This window comes from Ictalurus punctatus, chromosome 13 (assembly GCF_001660625.3).
Source record: "Ictalurus punctatus breed USDA103 chromosome 13, Coco_2.0, whole genome shotgun sequence".
Classification (NCBI taxonomy): domain Eukaryota; kingdom Metazoa; phylum Chordata; class Actinopteri; order Siluriformes; family Ictaluridae; genus Ictalurus; species Ictalurus punctatus.
Genome location: NC_030428.2, coordinates 23220901 through 23242866, shown reverse-complemented (window position 1 = coordinate 23242866; position 21966 = coordinate 23220901). Strand labels below are relative to the sequence as shown.

The 21966-nt window shown below is 38.6% G+C and overlaps 1 protein-coding gene across 4 annotated transcripts in view; it reads left to right on the top strand.

Annotated features, from left to right (window-relative positions):
* The window catches only part of LOC108274093 (PH and SEC7 domain-containing protein 1), a 57380-nt gene that overhangs the window by 2953 nt on the left and 32461 nt on the right, over window positions 1-21966 (top strand). For 2 of the 4 annotated variants that reach the window (XM_017483955.3, XM_017483956.3), the window contains 5 exons: window positions 10048-12250; window positions 13032-13155; window positions 14503-14986; window positions 15124-15561; window positions 21550-21741. In XM_017483955.3, the coding sequence (XP_017339444.1) occupies window positions 10304-12250; window positions 13032-13155; window positions 14503-14986; window positions 15124-15561; window positions 21550-21741 (3185 nt within the window). In that variant the 5' untranslated portion in view covers window positions 10048-10303. Of the gene's footprint in view, window positions 1-10047; window positions 12251-13031; window positions 13156-14502; window positions 14987-15123; window positions 15562-19838; window positions 20274-21549; window positions 21742-21966 lie in introns of those variants that run through there. The other 2 variants (XM_047159213.2, XM_053684975.1) reach the window with 2 other exon arrangements.

The following is a 21966-nucleotide window of genomic DNA, read 5'->3' as shown; positions in this document are numbered from 1 at the left end:
CAGCAGTGTTGAGTCGACATGACTGTCATTTAGCTGTGCTAAGCAGAACTTTCTCGCAGAGCACTGTAGTGCACAGGATAGTCATTACTGCGATAACTGCATGAATTTTGGAATGCTGTGAAAATAAATCAGAAAATGTGGTAAAATTACATTTATACAAAAATGAACGGTTGATTCTGATTGGTTGAGTGACTGACCTGGTTTCTCTGTAACATGGATTTTTATTTTTTTTATTTATTTTTTTTTAACTTTGAGGAAGTGAGAAAAGAGAGGCGGTGAGGGAATGTTTATAGTAGTTATAACATAAGTGATAACAGGAACTAGCTTGTTTTGGGGATATTTCACAACATGAAACGCAGTTAACAAATTATGTATGGCATTGTATTGGCAAATTGTATAAGTGGAATAAATCAATTCAGGGTATGCTGTAATGAGAAAATAATTAACAGTAAATTGCTTCACATCAGGCAGCATCACAACACCCCACTGTTGATTATTTTCTCATAGCGCTTATCGTGTTTTATTGCTTCCATATTGTATTCCTGGCTTTAAAAAAAAGTTTGGCCAAAAATTAAAACAAATTTTAGTTTCTCAGCCAAGTAATATAATAGACTTTAATGTCGCTAACAAATAATGAAAGGCTCTTAAGGATACATTCATCTTTTTATTTCTTTCTATTTTTGCTTCATTGCCAATATCAGAGCTGTGTCAGCATCACATGGTATAAAATACTTCAAAGTATGATGGACAAAAAAGGTCAGTTTGATCAAATATACAGCCTTTCAGCCTGTTAGCCTGGGACTCTGTGACTAAGAATTACCTTCTAGCTGCACAAGCTTTGTTACATTACAAATGCCAAGAAGCAGACACTAGCTGAGCGAGTACACTTAGGTAATTGTGTAAATTGCTCAGAACTATTTCTTTAAGGGCCAGATTTCTTTATTTAAATATATTTAATTTTCCCTCACTATAGTAGGCTGACTAGTTTGACAGATAGATTGTCCTAAAAGTTTTCAGTAAAAATAGGTATTTGCTCACAGAGCTTATGTACAAATACAGAACTAGGATCTACAGATCTGGAACAAGGCTCATTCAGCATGACTGTATCTTAAGTATTGGACCAGTAGGTACAAATACTTGATGTTGAGTTGATACTTCTATATCTAACATTGAAACTTACGTAGAGGTTATAGCCGAAATTAGTATTATCCTAGCAGAAATAAAGTGGATAAACAGAGGTACTTAAAAAGGAAATTGCTGAAAAGTACTGTATAAGCGTTTAGACTCGTTCCAAGAAAAATATATTGTGGTTTGATTGCCGTTCTGGTGTAAACATGTCAGTAACTTTATATTATAGCATTAGCCCCTATTAGTCTTTTGTATTGGGATTGAAAAGAATAATACTTACATACATCATGATTGTATAAATGCACCAAATGTCCTATGACTCTCACAACAGTCTGGCAATTTTTTTCTGTCAGTGAATGTGAAACATTTACTGGGCCAAGCACCAATGGTGCTTAGGCACCCTACTGTTATTCAGACTGTTCCTGTTCTTCTTATTCTCGCAAGGTTGTCTATGGCAGCCCATAGAACTGTCTGGTAAAAAGTTTTGAAATTTGGCACACTGATCGGTGAGGGTCTAAGGACCAAATTTGGACCAAGTGCTACCAATGCTATAGCACCACCATCGTGTCAAATTTGGGCCTAATTTGGAAGTATGTTTATGGTCATAACTTTTGAACTGTGTGTCCAAAATTTAAAAGGCAGGCATCCCAAATTTGGCTCACCTGTCTATACTTGCACAAAGACCAGACTGATGATAAAAAAATATATAAATACCATAGATGTTTTTTAGGTCAGATTTCAGGTCAGAGCAGTCGCAATCACAGCCACTGTTCAAAATAGCAACAGACAACTCCAGAGGACACAGCAGTAGCTGCAGCTGCAGCAGCAATGCCATCCTGCTGCATATTTGTTCATCTAGACCTTTTTTCCTATAGTCAGAGAAACATAAAAATCATGAGTGAAACCTCACATCACTCTTGAATCAGTTTGTCTAAAGTTATGGCTCTAGATTTCCTGTGATTGCTTAGGCAAAAACTGTAGTGCATTTGTGAATGTTAAGCTCCCTGATTCTGGGTGCGTGTCTTCCGAAAATGCTGCTTGCATGATTAATAACATTTATACATTAAAAGTGGTCATACTAGGGGGTAACATAGCTTATAGTTATATAATGTTTCAATCAAAATTAAATCGAGAAATCGGGCTAGAGACTCCTACATGGTGTTAACAATAAACTGTATTGTTAAATTTTAGGTAGACCGAGCCACAAGAAGAAAATGTTTTTTGTTTGTTTGTTTGTTTTTAAACAGCCAATTACTGTCATGCATCTAAATCATTGCCTTTGTTCATTTCCAGGCTAAAATCTTTAGAACTGTACATTGTTCTGTGTTGTAGACAAGACGAACTGGTTCAGCTTCAGGTATCGGTTACTTGCTTCTCTTAATGTTGTTTCGCTATGTGATTTTCTCCAAATTGTCAATTATTTTGAATTCTTACTAAACACCAGTATGGAGAGGAATTTTCATTAGACAGGTGCAGCTGATCTGGAGTCCAGCTGAGCGAGAGAGAGAGAGAGAAAGAGGGACAGAGGGATGGATAGAGGACAAGGATGAGACAGATTAATGAGCTGTGGGAGACATGTGGTGTTTTGCCGGGCTATGGAGGTGTGAATGTGTACTAGAGGGAGGGAGGAACACAGGAGATGCATTTATTAGAAGTAAAACTTCCCAACTTGCTGTGTGTCTATGTAGCATGCTCTTAAAAAAGAGAGAGAGGTTGTTTAATTCAATGGGGTGGTCTTTGTACTGCTCTCAGGTGAGTAGTAGAAGACTGCTGGGCTGACATTGCTTGTATGTGTGTTTGTATGGGAAAGACAAGATGACTTTTACATACTGAAAGAATGTACGTACTTGTATAGTAGTCTCTGCACATTCTTATGTGTTTGTTTGCTCTTTTTTTGATCTGATAAGGCCCCAGGTAGAGCCTACACCCTCAGAAAATAAAGGTACAAACTGTATTTTATCTTGTTACTGGGGTGGTACAACCAAGGGTACATCTTTTGTCCCTTTGGTATGTATCTTTTTATTAGAAACATCAATATCGTGTACAATATAGTACAGTTAGGCACCTTTATTTCTCAGAGCATCCTCCATGAGCCAAAACTTTCCAATAACATTGTACACACAGAAATCGTACATGCACTGTTAGTCATGATGATGCTCTGATTCTGCTGTTCCTGATTGTTACTGTAAACTGCATGGCTCTGCAGGCTTTATACCATTTTCTATGAAGATCTTCAGTAAAGCTTTGTGTATTAAAGTTGCCTCTGTGCTGGTGCATGCAACAGAGCATTAAGAATTTAATTCCTGTTACATGCAACATGTCTTCATTAACTTTATGGATTTATATAGCATTTAATTTCAAGTTCAAAATGTCAAAGTACTTTTATATACTGTATAAAAAATAAATCTTAGAAAGGTACATTCTAAGAACTATGAGTAGGCCTAGTTAAACAGATGTTTTGTTTTGTTTTGTACTGTAGTGCTTTAATAAAACTTGAAGATCTGTTATTTTCATGTTGATCTTTCACAAGATTGCACTTATCCTTTTCACTTCATCCTTTTCACACACTGTGAAAAACTGAGCTGACATTTTACGTGTTCAAAACACCTTTTTTTTCTGTTAAGAATGAGAGGCAAGTCACAACATGTACACTGATGACTGACAAAGGAACCAGTTCCCTTTGACTTCTGCACAGCTCAGTGCTTTCTCTTTGTGTGGTCAATAAATGTCATTAAAATAGCTAAACCTAGATGTTTAAGTTCAAAAATGAAAGAAAAAAAAAAATAATTTTTTTTGCACCAAATGTACTGCACCAAAACATACTGGTAAATCTTTTATTGACAGCTGCTATAATGTGAGGAAAACTTTTATTACAAAAAAACATCCTGACACTACCACCATTCCTTCACTGGTCAATTGTTGATGTTGCACATTAAAAATTATAACCTAGCACATCAGCTATAGCACCACAAACATGCAATAGAGAACTAAATGGACGAATAGCATGTTCTTGATCTTTGTACAGCTGTACATATGATTCCACTCATTATTATGATTACTCCTGGTTGGATTTCCCAAAAGCACTTGATCAACACACACTTTATCAATTAAGTAATGACATGACAGGGTGTGTTGTATTGGGAAAATATTCAAGGTGGTGTGACATGAGTTGATTGTTTTTCTATAGCAGTGCATTAAGAAGTGTTTTACTCCGTTTATATCATAGGAACGATTTACACAGTTTGATTTATTGAAGAATGAGACACTAATCTTTTTCTCCATTTATGGTTGCATTTAATGATATGGAAAATTAGCGCAACAAGTTCCTGTTGTCACTTTCATTATAAACAGCTATAGAACAGAAACCGAGGGGTTTGTAAACTGCCTACCAATCACAGTACTGTTTTTGTCTTTAGTGCTATTTCAGTGATGTTGCAGTTAAAAATGAATAATACAATACTGTTGTTGGTTACTATAATTGATCACAACATTTAACTAGCTTTCCATCCAGCACAACTGTTTACATCTTGTGTATTTTTAGCATCATTTAATTTGTGTGCAAAGTTCTTCCCATTAGAATTTAAAAGACCTCCCACGAACTAACGTTCTTAAAAGTATATTACTCTAGATTAGCATATAAAGAACTAAGTATTACATCACAGTATGCCATTTAATACGTAGCTTATGAGCAATTGCTAAACGAACCATACATTTGGAAGGACCTACTTTGTGTTTGAACTGCATAGTTTGATTCTACTCTTGTCTTAGGTTACCTGCCTGTCAGTGGGAACTTTTAAAAGAATGATGATCCCTGTATCAAATTCCCGATCATGTGCACATATTGACTTAACCACTGAAATGACACCAGCAGGCAGGATGTAGTTGCATAAGTTCTTGTTTGGCATGTAAAATGGATAAAAAGGATGCAGCAGTAGTCTACAAGTTAGAGCCTGTAATTGCACAGGTGCTTGTCAGTTGATTTGTTGACGCACTAAAACTCTTGGTATCAAAGCAATACGCTTGCTGGCGAGTGCCATAAACACTGCATGTCTGTGCTGTTTTGGTCCGTGGGTCAGATAGAGAGTTAGCAGGAGATGTGTGTGTGTGTGTGTGTGTGTGTGTGTGTGTGTGTGTGTGTGTGTGTGTGTGTGTGTGTGTGTGTGTGTGTGACATGCAAGCTTTATTCCATGACTATTGCATTCAGAGAACAGCTTTGCCACGTAAGGCCTGTCTCTATGACAACAATTCTAAGCTCCCTGTCATCAGCCTCCAAGGAATTGAAGTCTCGTAATATGCAGTGCCTTTCAGATACAACATCCAACTCTTGCCTGTTGGCCATGTGGCCCTGTTAATCTAATACATGAATCTCTTGATGAGACTATAGCCATGTAGGATGTATACAACAAAATCACTATCTTAATATGACAGCAGGTTGATATGTTGATGTGATATTATGATGAGTTCTGTCAGTTATTACATAAACAGCCAGTTGCATTTATTTATTTATTTATTTATTTATTTATTTATTTACTTATTTGAAGAAAACTGAGCTGGTAGCAATTAAGTGATTCCACAATTATTAGTTTACATATAATTATTTGCAGTTAATGTTCATTTTCTGTTGATTTCTGGATATAATAAAATGAGATATAATGAAATTCCTCTTAAATATTTGTTTAAATTATTTTGCCATGGAAGTAATGTAGTTAAATTGTTAATTGCAATCATATACTGAGAGTGACAACTTTTAGCCAAAATTTTATAATAGTGACAGGCCCTTGGCCCCCATTTCTGAGAAATCACAAGTATTATTTAAAATTGCTCTCTTATTGTTGCTTACAGTAAAACGTTGGATGCCACTGTTTCCTCATATCATATTGCTGAGTTTTTCCTTGCCACTGTCACCACCAGCTTGCTCAATAGGGATAAATTCACACACTTAAAATCGGTATCCTGTATTTATATGTTTCTGTAAAGCTGCTTTGAGACAATGTCCACTGTTAAAAGTGCTATACAAGTAAAATTGAATTGAATTGGATAGTGTAATGTTGATCATATATCAGGAGATGTCTTCATGCATCACTAGGGCTTTTCCATTACTAGGCATTGCCGTGCTGCCTACCTTTACTTTAATATGAATATCCCTACATTATAACCATAGCCAAAGCTCTCCCTTGTGATGATTATATTATGTAATCGATTTTTATGATCAGTGTGAAATCCTTTTATGGACGAGATATTACCACCTCTTTAGGAAATAATGTATTTCAGCACTGAATACTGAATTGATGTGGAATGCAGATTCTTATGATCTTTCTCTCTTCACAATGATTGTATTTGTTTGCCGTTTCTCTTTTTTTGGCATTTATTAAGGGAAAGAGGCTTCAGCGCTAGTCATCTTAATGGTAATAATGGTCACTTGTATGAATCTACTTGATATATACTCTTAAGAGTTCAGCTTCTGTCGTCAGCTAGGGACTCGTTGCAAGTAAGCAGCAAACTAATATTAGCTGTCTCTTCTGGCTCCATTTGATGGCCATAGGGCTAATTTTAGAAATGAATGTGATTCTAGCTTCATTAGCCACAACTCCCCAGGAAAACCTGACAGTGGGTAGTTGCGGATATGAAATACCAGCTGGGTATGTAACTCTTCCCTCTGTGAACTTTAATTTCAGAAGTGTGTCATTGTGTTACAGCACATTATCTTCGTTATTGTGAGCTTAAAACTTAAAGCAGTTTGTAGTACTTGAAGTAACTGCACTTTTATTATAATAAATTCTGAGTGGTAGTCTTATCCAGATACCTAGCAATTGTCAGACATTTAAATTCCTGTTTAGTGTAGCAATAGACACACTACTAATTGTGGTCAGTATTTGATTTATTATCTTCATGCTTTTCTGACCTCATTGTGAGCGGAAATTTCAGAAGTGTTGCAGTGTTGCAGACATAACTCGTTTTCTGTACACTATTGTTCACTGACTGAATTATTTAAGACCAGGTGTAGTCACTGCTGTGAGTACGTGCTTTAAATGCCACCCTGTGATCAAGGAGACTTAGCTTTATGTTGAATGGAACAAGGGTGTAAGCAACAGAGGGGTAAAAAAAAAAAAAAAACTCTCCTCTGCTGTATAATTTGGGTATTAATCAAAATGAGTAAAAATGCTAAATAAATAAATAACTGGAGCAGTAGTGCTGAAAAGGCTGCAAAATGCTGAGATTTGCATGAAGCACCAATATACCAGCTGTCTTTGAGGCAGCGCAGACAATGTTCCTAGCCTGAGTACATCAGAATGTGGATGAAAACCTGGTTACATAGAATCTGCCTGTTAAAGGATTACACAAATCAGATTTGTTAGTCTGTCTCACATCACATTAGATCAATAGAGATACAAAAACCGCTCTGAAAGCTATGCTTAGTGACAATTAGGTTTAAATACTTGGTCTCTAACAAAGATGTCTTTATTCAGTGTGCATTGATTCCCATGCATTAAAAATGGTGTTGTTTACAGGGTGCCGAGCTTGGCTGTGTGCATGCACTGAGTTACAGTGGGGGAAATAAGTATTGAACATGTCAACATTTTTTTCAGTAACTATATTTCCTATGAGGTTATTCACATGAAATTTGCACCAGACATCAGTATTAACTCAAGAAATCCACAAATATAAAGAAATCCAATCATTAAAGTCCATAAATGAAGTTATGTGTAATAAACTGGAATGACATGGGGGGGAAAAAAGTATTGAACACGCTGACTGAAATTTATCTGATACTTAATGGAGAAGCCTTTGTTTGTAATGACAGCTTCAAGACGCTTCCTGTATAAAGAAATTAATGGGCCGCAGTATTCAGGTGTGATTTTGGCCCATTCTTCTAAATATATTGTGTTTAAATCTTGTTCAGATGGATTCAACAAAGGTGATTGATTTGGCCATTCCAGCACCTTGATTTTTTTTTTTTTTCTCTGAAACCAATTGAGAGTTTCCTTTGCTGTATGCTTTGGATTGTTGTCCTGCTGGAAGGTTCACCCACGTCTCATCTTCATCATCCTGGTGGATAGTAACAGTTTCTTCTCAAGAATCTCCCATAAAGGGCTCCATTCCTCGTTCCTTCAATTATATGAAGTCTGCCAGTACCATGCGATGGAAAAACAGCCCCACACCATGATGCTTCCACCTCCAAACTTCACTGTTATAGTGTTTTTAGGGTGATGTGCAGTGCCATTACTTCTCTAAACATGGCGTGTAGTATGACAGCCAAAAAGTTAATTTTTTCTCTCCTCTGACCAGACTACACTCTCCTGGTATTTCATAGGCTTGTCCAAATGAGTTGTAGCAAACTTTAAACGAGCTTTAACATGCCTTTTCTTTAGTAAAGGAGTCTTGCGGGGTGAGCGTGAGCATGGAGTGCATTGCCTATTGTTTTCTCTGTGACGATAGCACCTGCTGCCTCCAAGTGTTTCTGGAACTCTTTCCGAGTGGTCCTTGGCTCTTGGGGTATTCTTCTGACTGTTCTTCTGATTCCCTGGTCAGAAATGTTGTGAGGAGCTCCTCTGCGTGGCCGGTTGATGACGGAGTGATGTTGCTTCCACTTGTGGATAATGGCCCCAAAGGTGCTTACTGGAGGATTCAGAATTTTGAAATACGCCTGTATCCGATTCCATCAATATGTTTTGCAACAATATGGGTGTGAAATTCTTGGGAGAGTTCTTTGCTTTTTACCCATCATGAGATGTTTCTTGTGTGACACCTTGGTAACAAAAAGCCATTTTATAGACCATCAGTTTACTAACGATATTGATCAGGTGAATCAGCTAGCTGGTTGAGGTGGCTCAATGGTTAAGGCTGTGGGTTACTGATCAGAAGGTCAGGGTTCAAGCTGCCACTGTTGGGCCCTTGAGCAAGGCCATTAACCATCTCTGCTCCAGGGGCGCCATATCATGTCTGACCCTGCGCTCTGACCCCAACTTCCTAACAAGCTAGGATATGCGGAAAAAGAATTTCACTGTGCTGTAATGTATATGTGACGAGCTTCTTTTTCGTCTACTAGTATTGCTGCCCTAAGCGATGAAGAATAGCTTAGAATTGTGTTCGGTCCATGTTCTTGAAATTTGTAATGTCAGTCACACATTATACTTAAAAAAAAAAGACTAATATTGACCTGGCTGTAGATATTCAACTTCCTCTCCTTCGTTATTACATGAAACTTGATCTTAAATGCTTCTCAGTATTTCCTGAACAAAATCAATGCTGAATAAAATATGAGATTTCATACTTACTCTGTGTTATGTTGGCATGAACCAACTAAATTTGTTAGACATTATCACTGGCTGGTACAGATGGAAAAATATGTTACTGAGTTTAAAATAATAATAATAACAATAATAATAATAATAATAATTATTATTATTATTATTATTATTATTATTATTATTATTATTATTATTATTATTATTATTATTATTAATAAAACCTGAACAAAACAAGCAAACAAAAAAAACATACTCATTTTAAGTTGAGACAACTATGATCTTGAATAATGTAGTGGAGGTTAAGGAACTGTCTGAGCCAGAATTCACAGACCAGGATAACTGCATTGGCATTTTGGGTATCTCTGGGTATTTTTCCAGTGATTTCAGAGTCATATTTATTCAAAACTAGCAAAAAAAAAAATCCTTCTTATTTATATCACACCCACTTCATGTTTAAATCCAAATACAGATGTGGGTATTTGAAGCATGAAACAGATAGTGGCATTGTGTTTTGATGTACTTCTTAAGTGTGGTGTTTTTTTTTTTTTTTTTTTTTTTTTTTTTTTTTTTTTTTTTTCTCTTCCCCCCCCATGCATGGTGTATTTTATGTCCGTGTAACTGAAATATTACTCTAAAAACTGTTCTCTCTTGTTCACTGTCTCTCTTTCAGAATATGGATGGATTCAGTATCTGTAAAATGTGGATTTGATTAATACAACACACTAACAGTTTATGTAAATGGATTAAAAGAAGGGGGAAGAATCAATCGGATGCTCTCCATGTCTAACATTATGCCTTGAAGAAAAATGTAAAAGTAATCTGCCTCACTGCATGATGGCACCTGAAATGACCAAGATTGACCTGTTGAGACTTTGACCAAACTATCACAGGAGGCAGCATCAGGTCTCAGCACTGTGACCTGAGCCATGCAGAAGTGCTTCCCATCGACTCCTCCACCCAAAGCCCTCCATCCACAGCCTACACATCATCAACCATCCCCACGATCCACACCTACCCATAGTCTCCCTCCAGAGCAATTGAACCAGTGTGTAAGCACTGCTCTGAGTCATAGCATGGCTAGTAAAAATGTGAAACCGCACCGCTCATCCTATTCCTCATCTTCTGTGCCAGTCTCTGGCCCAGGGACTCCTTCTCGAGGCTCCCAGCAACCTCATGGTTCCACTCGGCCATTAGAGCTTGGTCAAACATCTGTAGTTACCTTCAGCTACATTGAGAAATCAAATGTAAAGCAACTGGAAAGTCCACACAACTTCTTGAGGATGCAAAAAGAGTCTGCTCAGCCACATAAGAATGATCCGGCCTTGTCTGTTCCCTCAGGCTCCTGCAGCAATAATAATCCTTTTCACCAGCAGGCGGGGTCAACCGCTCTCAACCGAGGCACTGTGGACTGTGCAGTCACACTGGGTCGAGCAGCCACCCAAAGGGCCCTAGAGGAATTTGGGTCACCCGAACTAAGGTCTAAATTTGCCCAAGGGCCAGATTGGAGTCCAGGGCAGAAACTCAACCAGCAAATGCAATGTCAGTCATGGGCAGGATCTCCTGGTCATGACACTTATTCACATAACTATGATACAGACATACCAAGTACTCCATATGGCCCATCAAGTATCCCAGCCTCACACTGTTTGTCATCCCACACAGGACACTCCAACATCTCCTTAGAGCAAAACTCCAGCCCCAGGGTCCAGCAAGATCCAAAACTACACCAGCTAACACATGAAGGCACTTCCAGTGGAGTGGATGGCAGTCCTCTCTCAGGTCAGAAAGGCACTTTGTTGATCACTAATGCACATTCTGAAGGTTTAAACCAGCTCAGTGGCAGCAATGCATCCTCAGCACTGAACAGTCCGGAGGTAGCACGTAGGCTTGCAGAGGAAGCCACCAAAATCTCGGTTATTTTTGATGATATCCGAAAGTCCCCTGCCCATGATGCTTTTGGAATCTGGAGTGAGCTAGGCAGCCCCAAACAGTCTCCAAACTGCCCCTCCCAACATCGAAGCCCACCTATGAAAATGAATATCCCTTTACATGGGATGCATTCTGATCTCTCTGTAACAAATGGAGCTACTCCTTGCTCACAAGCAACAGAGTCTTTAGCCAATCATAGCCCTGAAAGGGGTGAGCAAACCAATTACTTCTGCAGCCCAATCCCTTTAGGACAGACCCCTGACTCCCCAGCTCTCCCATCTCATACAATGCATCGATGGCTGTCTAAAGGTGACAAGGACTCGCCCTTACGGGACCCTCGTGTACTTTGGGGTGACGTGTCAAGCACAGACAGTCCCACACTGCACAGGAGGAGACTTCCTCAGTACAAAGGTGAAGTCTGGTACCATCATGATGCCTGGGATCTGTACCCACATGGGCACAGTGAGACCAGGGACGAACCTGTGTCTGACAGTGTGGAGATCTCCAGGAGACTTCTTATTGGGCAGCATATTGAGGAAGCACCAATCAGCTGGACCTTCATGCAGAGGTGGCGGGAGCAAAGTGCGATCGAAATGGAGATGCCTAACCCAGTTCAGAGATCAGGAGAGAGTGAGACAGGAGCAGTCGAGGACCAAGGTGTAGTAGTGGGCACAGACCTGCCAACAGGGCAGGGGATGCTCACTTTGACACTGGAACAGAAGCAGGCACAATGGAGACGCAGACAAGCTTTGCTACTTGGCCCTGTTGTACTGGATGAAGAGAATGAGGAGAGGGCAGAGGTGGAGCAGAACGGTGTGCCAACTTCATCGCCAAGCTCCAGTGGGGTCACAGGGAGTTTGGGAGATCATGAGTGTCTCTCACCTGAATCCATCAGTAACAGTAACCAGATGAACCAGATGGAACATGCCAGCTCAGGTATACAGGTGAGACAAGGATGTGATGGTTAAACTATATATCAGTCTCAATTATACCATTAGGGGGAAAAAATTCCTTTGAAAGCTCTTTAGATGGTAATAGGTTCTAAATTTATAAAGGACAGAAGGGAAAACCCTCTGTTGTAAGGTTCTACATAGAAATTATGAGGAACCAAATAAACTTGTAGAGTGCTAGATTTTTTTTCTTCTTTTTTCCCCTAAAAGTATAGGACCATCTGAACAAATTTTGAATACCATTTGAATTTTCATAACATTTACATACTCATTCATGTTGAACATCTCATGTCAGAGTTTCCCACACATCTGGCATGGACCAGGGAGGGTGGGGTTCAGCTGCCTCAGAGACTAACTTCTGGAATTGTTTTTAATTGTTTGTATATTTCTTGGCCTTTTTTAATGGAGCTGTAATTTTACATCAAAATAATTATTACTACTACAGTATTTCTGCATTTCCTTCTTTATAAAAGCTATTTGTCCAACTTTAGTTCGAAGTTTATGGAAGTTTAGTTCCAAGTTTATGGAAAAAACACACAAATGTGTGTTTTTTCCACATTCTATTTTTTTTTTTTTCTTCCTTTTTCTAAAGTCATATTAATTGCTACTAGTGTTATATTAATGTGTTACTTTTTATTACTGATAGTGAGATGTCTGAATATAATTCTGTGGGAGTTGAACAATGGGATGATGAAGAACTTTGTGTGTATGAAGCAGGGATTTCATGATTAGGAAAAAAAACAGGGTATGTATACATGACTTGTGTGTGTCACAGTCTGATAGTGGCTCAGCTCTACTGGGGCCATCTCTGCACTCCCAGAAGATTGCTCGAGCCAAGTGGGAGTTCTTGTTCGGCACCACAACTGATACAAGAGATGTCTCCAGTGAACAAGAGAAGAGTGAGTGAACTGTCCATCTCTTTTTCTCTATTGGTCACTTCATCCATCTTCATTCAAGTCACTGCAGATAAGAACAAAGAAGGCAGTAGAGAGTTACTGCCAAGATGGGCAGTAGAGAGAGACAGATGTAAATGTTTTCGGCTATTTATTGCTGTTTATGGTATTAACTAGTTGTTTTTAATTGTGGAATCAAATTGTTGTACAGTCCATGTAGGTCCAGTGTAAAGGTAAACATGATACTATACCTCTACATAAATATTTTTGTCCAGAATCTAATACATTCTATGTTCAGCTTGATAAATGACCTAATGTTACCTTTTACTTCTACTGAACCCAGCTGATCTGTGTTAACGGAAAGAATAGGATGAAAAGAGCTTTTCCTCTTTGTCTTATTATACCAAGTGAGCTTGTGAAAATTCAGTTGTCGTTTTCTGCCAAAACCACATGTACGGACTATACAATTAGAGTACTAAAATCGCATTTGTAAACTTGAAAAATCATCAGTAATATCTTTTTAACCTTATATTGTACACTATAATTTTATTTATTTATATTTTTTCAGCAAAGTAAATGGTTTAATAACTGTACTGAAGGACACTGTGACTCATTTTAGTGAATCAGTTATTGTAAACGATCTACCCTTTCCAAGATGTGATTCAGGAGTGCAATCAGAAGTTGAGCTGGTTATAGTAACCCACATTTACGGTTTCATGGTGTTAATTTATCTACAGTATATGGTGACTTAATTTTTATGTCTTCATAAACTTCATACTTGAATACATTTAACAATTCACAGAACCAAATTAATTGCAAAGTATGCAGGTCTATGACAGTCAGCTCTTTATAACTCAATAACGACAACAGTGAATACCTAAAAAGTATTCACTAAAGTGACCATGAAACCTAAAAAGAAGCAGTTTTGACTTACTGGGTATTGTATTTAATCTTATTGTGCTAAACAAAACTGTTTTTTACAAAAAAAAAAAAATATATGAATTTAACTGTTAACGGTGCAGGGGTTTTGGGATTGGCATTTACTGTACATTTGCAAGATCCCTAAGATTTTACATCTGTTTGAAGAACTCACTAACTGCTAACAGTTTTAATTTGTGGCATGTACATATGCGTTACAATTACCTGCTAAGATACGTAGACTGTGATGTCATCAGTAGCATGTTGATCACAGTTTAGCTATGAGTGGGAAACGACATGTATGCAGCAGGTGAATCTGTTCACCTGGTTTACTTGAGTCAGTTAAAATGAATGAATCAGTCATGAATCACCCATCACTAGAGTGCTGGAATTCTTAAGATGTATTCACGCTGTTCTTTTACCTGCATGTCCCAGACCTGTGTACTGCACCTCCTAGTTGCCACTCCACCCCAACTCCACCAAATTACCTACCGCTGGAGGAAGTTGCTCTCCGAGCCAATCATGACGTGCAGCGTGTCGAAGTGGAGCTTGTGACCCCTCCGCCTGCTGCTCCAGGCACGTCCCCGAAAACAGGCATAATCCGCCGGACTCAGAAGTACTCCGAGACGGATCTAGATGCAGTTCCATTAAGGTGTTACTGGGAGACTGACATTGATGAGGTGCTGCTGGCTGACAAGGACGACTCTGACTCAGCTTTCGGGAGCAACCGTAGTGTGATGGGCACCTCCGGTACAGGGAGCAGCCCACTGGGAGAAACGGCATACAAGAGAACAGATGGTGTGGAGGAGGAGGAAGATGTGGCCAGCTGGGCGAGTGTTCGCACACAGTGTGATATGAGAAGGCAGCAGGCCAGTCAAGAGCAGGATGAGGAGGAGATACTTAGCATGCTTTTCAAAAGGTGCCATTGATGTTTACGCTATTACTAGATAGCATGCATGAACATACAGACAAACCTGACAGCAACAAGTACCATATTCAAAATAATTCAATATAAATATTTTCCCTTTTCTTCGTTTTCCTGTCTTTCCTTTCTAGTTTAAATAACAGTCACCCAGCACTGAAATCACCTGTTCTAGTACGAGGTCCACCCCGAACTTTGGGTGACCACATGGACACTTTTAGTCACCATTTTGAGAGCATCCTGGAGTCCCAGCGAGCAAAAGGCACCTCCTACAACAGCCTGGACAGCCTGGAGCTCCCGACCACCAGCTCTCAGACCATGCTGACGTTTGACCTCCCAACCCTGACCACACAGGTGAAGGCTCAGATGTATCACAGTGCACGGCAGATCGTGGAGCTGAGCTTTGCCCCCCTTGCACATGCTGAGATGCCCAGTGTGTCTGAGTCGGCTCTCACCATTACGGGGGACACGGATGCCACGAGGGCACCGTCTAGCGAACGGCTCAGCAGCGGCTCAGACGACAGGTCAGCTGGACACAACTGGACCAATGACAATGTGTTCCTACTGCCCAGGTAAGAGAGTTGCACACACACCTGTGTTAACATAAAATTATATAAACCCTCATACACAGGCTTGTATTAATGCCTAATGATCCACAGAGCAGTCCTGCACAGCTGCATACATGTACAAAATAAAAAAGCTATATGGTGACTTTAAAAAAAAAAAAAAAAAAAAAAAAAAAAAAAAAAAAAAAAAGCTAAACGTTAATAACATTATAAGAACATTACCAACACCCCTGCATCCTATGATTTTGTGAAATTAAGTATGTATATGGAGGGGCATGGTGGCTTAATGGTTAGCATGTTTGCATCACATCACTGGGGTTGGGGGTTCGATTTGCTCTGTGTTCATGTTCTCCCCTTGTTTCAGGGTTTTTTTTCTGGGTACTCTGGTTTCCTCCCCCAGTCCAAAGACATGTGTTGTACGCTGATTGGCATCAATAAATTGTCCATGTGCAGTTGTGCCCTGCGATGGGTTGGTACCCCATCCAGAATGTCCCCCACCTTGTGCCCTGTGTCCCCTGGGATAGGCTCCAGGCTCCCTGCGCCCCCTGTGTAGAATAAGCGGTACAGAAAATGGATGGATGGAAATATTTATGGAGGTCAGTTAGGAAATAAAACGGCACAATACTAAATTGACAGCACAAGCACAACATCAATGAAGATTATTTTTTGCCATTCATTTTTCTGTATAGGTGGTAAATGGTCTATGTTGATTGGTGCAGTATGCTAACCAATCAGCAGCAATCAGTGCTAGTTGGTACTTCTGATCTTGTGTAAAAACCACAGTTCCAGTTTTCTTTGTCTTCAAATACAAAAATGTCTTCCTAAAACTATAATTAAATGCTGCTTTCGAGTTCAGCATCCACTTTGTGTCTGTGGTGGTCAGTGTTGGGTAAATTACCACTACAGATTATTAATTACTACTTTAAAATTGCAATTTGACTGCATTACTGTTTACTGCATGTAAAAAGTCATCAGATTACTAATTTCTTTACTTTCACGTTAATTTTAGAACTTACAAAAATACACTCCAGTAAAGTTGGTTTTATCATAAAACTTGCCTCAGGTGTTGTTACTGTTTTTAGGAATACCAGACCGATTAAAATATAAAACTTTTCTAACTAGGCTAGTTTGGTGCCGCTTGCCAAGGGGAGCCACAAGTAAGCTATGGGTTTAGCTGCTACAGTACCATGTAGAGTATGTTATCTTTCCCATATCTACGTTATCTTTCACTTAAACTGGAACTCATAGACATTTATACACCTTGTTTTCCTGCTCAGCTTCAGAGGATGTTATTGTTTCAGTTTCCACCCCTTTACTAGTTTAAAAAAAAAAAAATCTGCGTATATCCATTTCCCCCCTCACACTGACTGTGAGCTAGCGTTTGGCGGAATTGAGAGACTGTCAGCCAATAAGACACGAGTATTTCCACATATTTTCCTGTAAACCCTGTCTGATTGGTCTCGCCTCCGTTCACTGAAGATATAAAATTACAACACGCGGTTTCTTTTACTGACGTTCAGTTACGTAGTGACAAACCGCTCCAAGTGGGGAATTATTCAGGGCTAAAGAAAAAAATCTTGAGGCTACAGCTCTGAATGCCCAGGCCAGATTATGCCCCTGGCAGCCAAGCAAAACGTGATTTTATTTTAAAATGCATTTTATATAATTGTTTTCTTCACAATAAATTTGTAATGCAAGTAATGTCATTTTATTGACATCAGAAACTGCAATCACATTACATAAATTTAAAATGTAATGCGTGTCATTATTGTGTCATCAGAAAAAGTCATTAGAATACAATAACGCGTTACACAAAGCGTGTGGTGTTTCTTATAATGATGTTCCCTTACTGTAGTGTAATTTGTAGTTAAGGCTTCTGAGGTACCTTTTACACATTTACAGCACTGTGGTGCAGGTCAAGTGCTAGCCAAGTGGTGCAAACTCTGAGCATAAGGGCTGAAGCATGCAGCTTGCACGTTGAGCCATGTGAAAATGAGGTCTGGTCACTGAGGCAGCCTTCATTTTTAGGCTATGTGTGCGTGAATGTGAGATGAAGGTTAATGCGCATTGCTGATGCTCTGAACAGCTTGCCTACAGGTCATATGTCTTTGATATAGTATCTACATATAAATGTGTACTAAAATGATGTCATCAGAAACACTAGAAAAACAGTCCCTCCTATTTGCATTATATATGATATTTTATCTGATGAAAATGTAAATATCCTTTAAAGACTGCAAGATGAATGCTTAGTGCCCTGGATTAATTTGCTACACTACTACAAAGCTTAGTTCCCTTTAGAGCAATTTGGGGTGTTTTTTAATAGGCTGGGATATGAGCTAGAACCTCCTCATAATCACTTTCATATAGTGTTACATGCTATACTTTAGAGGAACCAGAAGGTGGCAGCAAAATGCATTTATTGCATTTTTTTGTTGTTGTTTGTTTTAGATGCAGTATTTGGAGCAAGTGTGTGAGTTCTAGAGAGAGAGAGGAAAATGAGGTAGTCACGTTGAGAAAATACCAATAAGAAGACTCTGCTTATTATAGTTAGCCTGATATGACATACATAAATAAAGATTTTTTATTTATTTATTTTTTTATACTGAATGAGTGTCTGTGTGTGATTGTGTTTCTGTTTATATCCAAATAGCATATATGGTTGCAAGTAGTAATATCCACCAGAGATGAAGTTGTAAATGAATTCAAGGTAATTATTCTTATTTGATTAATAATTTGTACATGGCTGTTTTTCATAGTACTGAGACTTGACTAGACATGCATTTGCATATTTTTGCTGCTGACCGCAAAATGCTCGGTCCTTCAGTGTCCTTGATGAAAGGAATAAGTAATGTTAAAGATTAAAGAAGACAAAAAGCCAATTTTTTTAGTTTCTAAAGGTTTGTTACCAAGTTTTGTTGAACTGGCTACACCCACCACCTCCCACCCCCTTCCCCTGCAAGTTATCAGGGCCCTGATGGTTGGTTTAGTATTTAGTGAAGCCCTCTCTGGAGAGAATAACCGCACTGAGCCTTTACTGTCATATTTAACAAGGTTGGAAAAACTTATAGAGTAGAGGTTTCCAAACCAGGCATCCTGGGGCTTGTGTGGTTTACAAACGGGGATACACAATTAAATTAAGAGTGCACATGCTATTTTCGTATGTTTTGCTATCCTGATACTCTACAACAACACAGGAGTTCAGCAATAAAAAAATTGTTGACCCATCTGCCTCCTCTAATTCCGACAACATCAAGTGACTGAGTGGAACAACAGAAATCATATGGCATATTTTCAAACAAAATATGCCACCAAATATTTTTTGAATATCGATTTACAAATGCATTATAAATCTGGAATAAAACATGTAGGGTGGTCAAGGCTTGTGGTTTCAGAAATTTCCATTTGGGGTCATTTTGGGAAGCCTTATTTTAGAGCCCCACTACTGTATGCAAAGCATTTTTTAGTCTCCTGTATGTCTTAGGTTCGAAGTCAGTCATACTGACTTCGGTCTTCAGTTCAGCCTACAGGTTTAACATGCGCACTGTTCTATAAATCATCTCAGGAAAGCAAAATGCTATATTTGAACTGTGCAATTTAAGACTCTAAAAATATAACACTTTTTTTTTTAATGAATACTTTTTCAGAGTCCTATATAATGTAACATTTAGTATTTAAAAAAAAGAACATGTACATGTTGGTTGCAGTTTCAGTGCTCTCTGCTTAGCATTTCATGAAAAGTATTGTAGTGGAGTGAGACATTCAAGCTCCTTATAGCTAATAGGTACAATTCAGCATAGTACCAGTTACATACATACATCATGCCTCCACAATTTGAAACAAAGACATTAATGACCTAATGCAGGTCAAGCACATTTTAATCTCAATTCTTACAGTGGGAATTTCTGTTCTCGAACATTTCTTTCATCGCCCCCCTGTCAGTCTCTCACAAGACCGGATTTTATGTAAGGGGTTATACACTCGTACAGTGTGCTATTGTTTCCTGCTGCCAGCATCACGTCCTGTAGTATTATGTGTGTTTAACTGCATTTAGGTTAGTTACCTAACAAACAAAGAAATTAAATCCACTTTTGAGTAGATCCTGTCAGATTGAACCAGAGAGAGAAAGAAGGAAAGAGGGAGTGAGACTGAGACTAGGTTTAAGGCTACTGTTTCTATTGCCTTATTTTGGAGGTCATTTGAGAGTACTGTGAAAGTTTACCAAGAGGGAGGGGCAGGGAGGGGAGGGAGTCAGAGCAACTCTGTTGAATGAAAGAGCTGCCAAATTCCAGAGCAAACAGTCAGTAACGGAAGAGTGATGGAAACGTGGAGAAGCATACAGAGCGAAGCCGAGAGATCATTCATTTTCACTTTTGGAAAAACAAGAAGTAGAGATAAAAGATAACGGTATACGATAGGTATTAGTGCTCGAGCAGTGCAGGAGATATGCAAGGCCTGTTCACGCTGTAGGTGAAATGCTTTACAGGTGCTAGTTATTGTTTCTGAGCCAGTTTCCATTCCAGACCACAAGCGGTTGCAATGAGTGTGAGTCGGGGTAAAAGAGTTGCAGAGTCTCGAGGTGGAGGAGTCGTTCGAGCCGTGTCTGTTAGCCAAAACAGTAGAAAGAGCCAGAGGAAAAATGCCCATCCCGTTTTCTGCTGGCATTCTGGCATTTCAGAGGATCAGTACATCCCAACACGCCGGCATTCGGGCTGCAGGTAAGATCTCGAGGCGTTGGTAGTTTACTGTTTATCGTGGAACTTCATAGAAAACAGAAAGAAATTTACATTTCTGATCATTAATAAAGGCCTGAATTCAGAATGAATATCAAAATGTGAGTTTAATAAATAACAATTAGGATAGTAATGTATAACAAATGAAGAATTAATAAAACCACTACAGAAAGGTGAAATACGTGTTGACTTGTGTCTTAAATGTGGATAGTGAAATTAATTTTAAGCAATTTTATCTTGAAGCCAGGTTTTGGTCATGAATTGCAGCTCGTCATTGGGCTCTTTTCTTTCTTTTATTTATTTATTTATTTTTTTAAACTTTAGCAATCAGCTTTTCTTTAATCTTCTTTGTTGTCACTTGCAGTTTTGTGACCGTGTTTGATCAGACGTTGCTGATATATATTGCTTTCCTTTCTTTCAACGTGCAAGAGCTGAATTTAGTTTAATTTTTGAGAAATGTAATACATTTTATAACTTTGCTTTTCTTCTTCCAACAAGTTATTTGTAGTTGCGGTTTGCATAATCCCGGTTGCTTTCTGTTTCGGACTGTTTTTGAGTCGGTAAAGATCTTGAGCTGCTGTTTGTTTTGCTCTGTGGATTTAAGGTGTGAGTCACTGATAAAGCAGCTACATTTACAAAGCTCTGCTGCTCAGTAAAGCCCTGGAGTAAGTTTCCCCAATATCACTGGAGTGTAAATGTCCGTGTCCGAGGTATCAAAATGTTAAAAATATAAGAATGCTTTAGAGAAGGCAGCGCTGATATTTTTAATGAAAATCTAGCAGGTTCTCTGATGTAACATGTACATGCACTTTTCATTATATTTATTTCAAATGTGTTTGAATTGGAAATCCTAATTGGGGGATGTAAATGCACATTAGTAAGCATCTTCACAAGTACAGTAAACTAATTTATGGGGTGCATGGAGTACGTTTTTATCATTAGATCAGTTAGATTAGATTTACATCATTTTATTATTTAGATAATTTCTTTTATTTCTCACTACGTGTGTGGACAATGACCCTATAAGAATATGAACACCTGATTGTTTGTGTGTGTGTATGTATATATAATATAATATAATATATAATATTATATAGTATAATATAATATAATATAATATAATAAACATGTGTGTTATAGAAGAATCAAAAGGTTAGATTTAGGTGTCGGCATAACATCATTTATCTGCATTAATATTGTCAATGGAAGATCCTCACAAGGATAATAAGACAGGGTTGTCTCTCTGTGTGTGTGTGTGTAGGGAGAAATCTTCACGGCTGGCCACAGATGCAGTCTTGGATCAGGAGCTGAATGAGCGTTTGGGACTTGGAAGCTATGACACGCTAACCAGCAGTAACCGTGCTGACCTGGAGGGTGCTAAGCGATTGGCTAAACGACTCTACAACCTCGATGGGTTCAGGAAGTGTGATGTTGCTCGTCACTTAAGCAAGAAGTGAGTGAATTTCAGGCATTACAAATACTACTGCTCAGGTGTGAGCTGCATTTAAGACTAAAATATCTGAACAGGGCATACACACAAAATGTATCCCTTTATCATCATGTTGCTATGTGTGCTTACTGGTGTACTCTTTAAGGCAGTATGTCTAAAAAAAAATTATGCCAGATACGTTTTTGTTTTTTGGTTTGTTTGTTTTTTTAACAGGAATTTCTTCTTTTT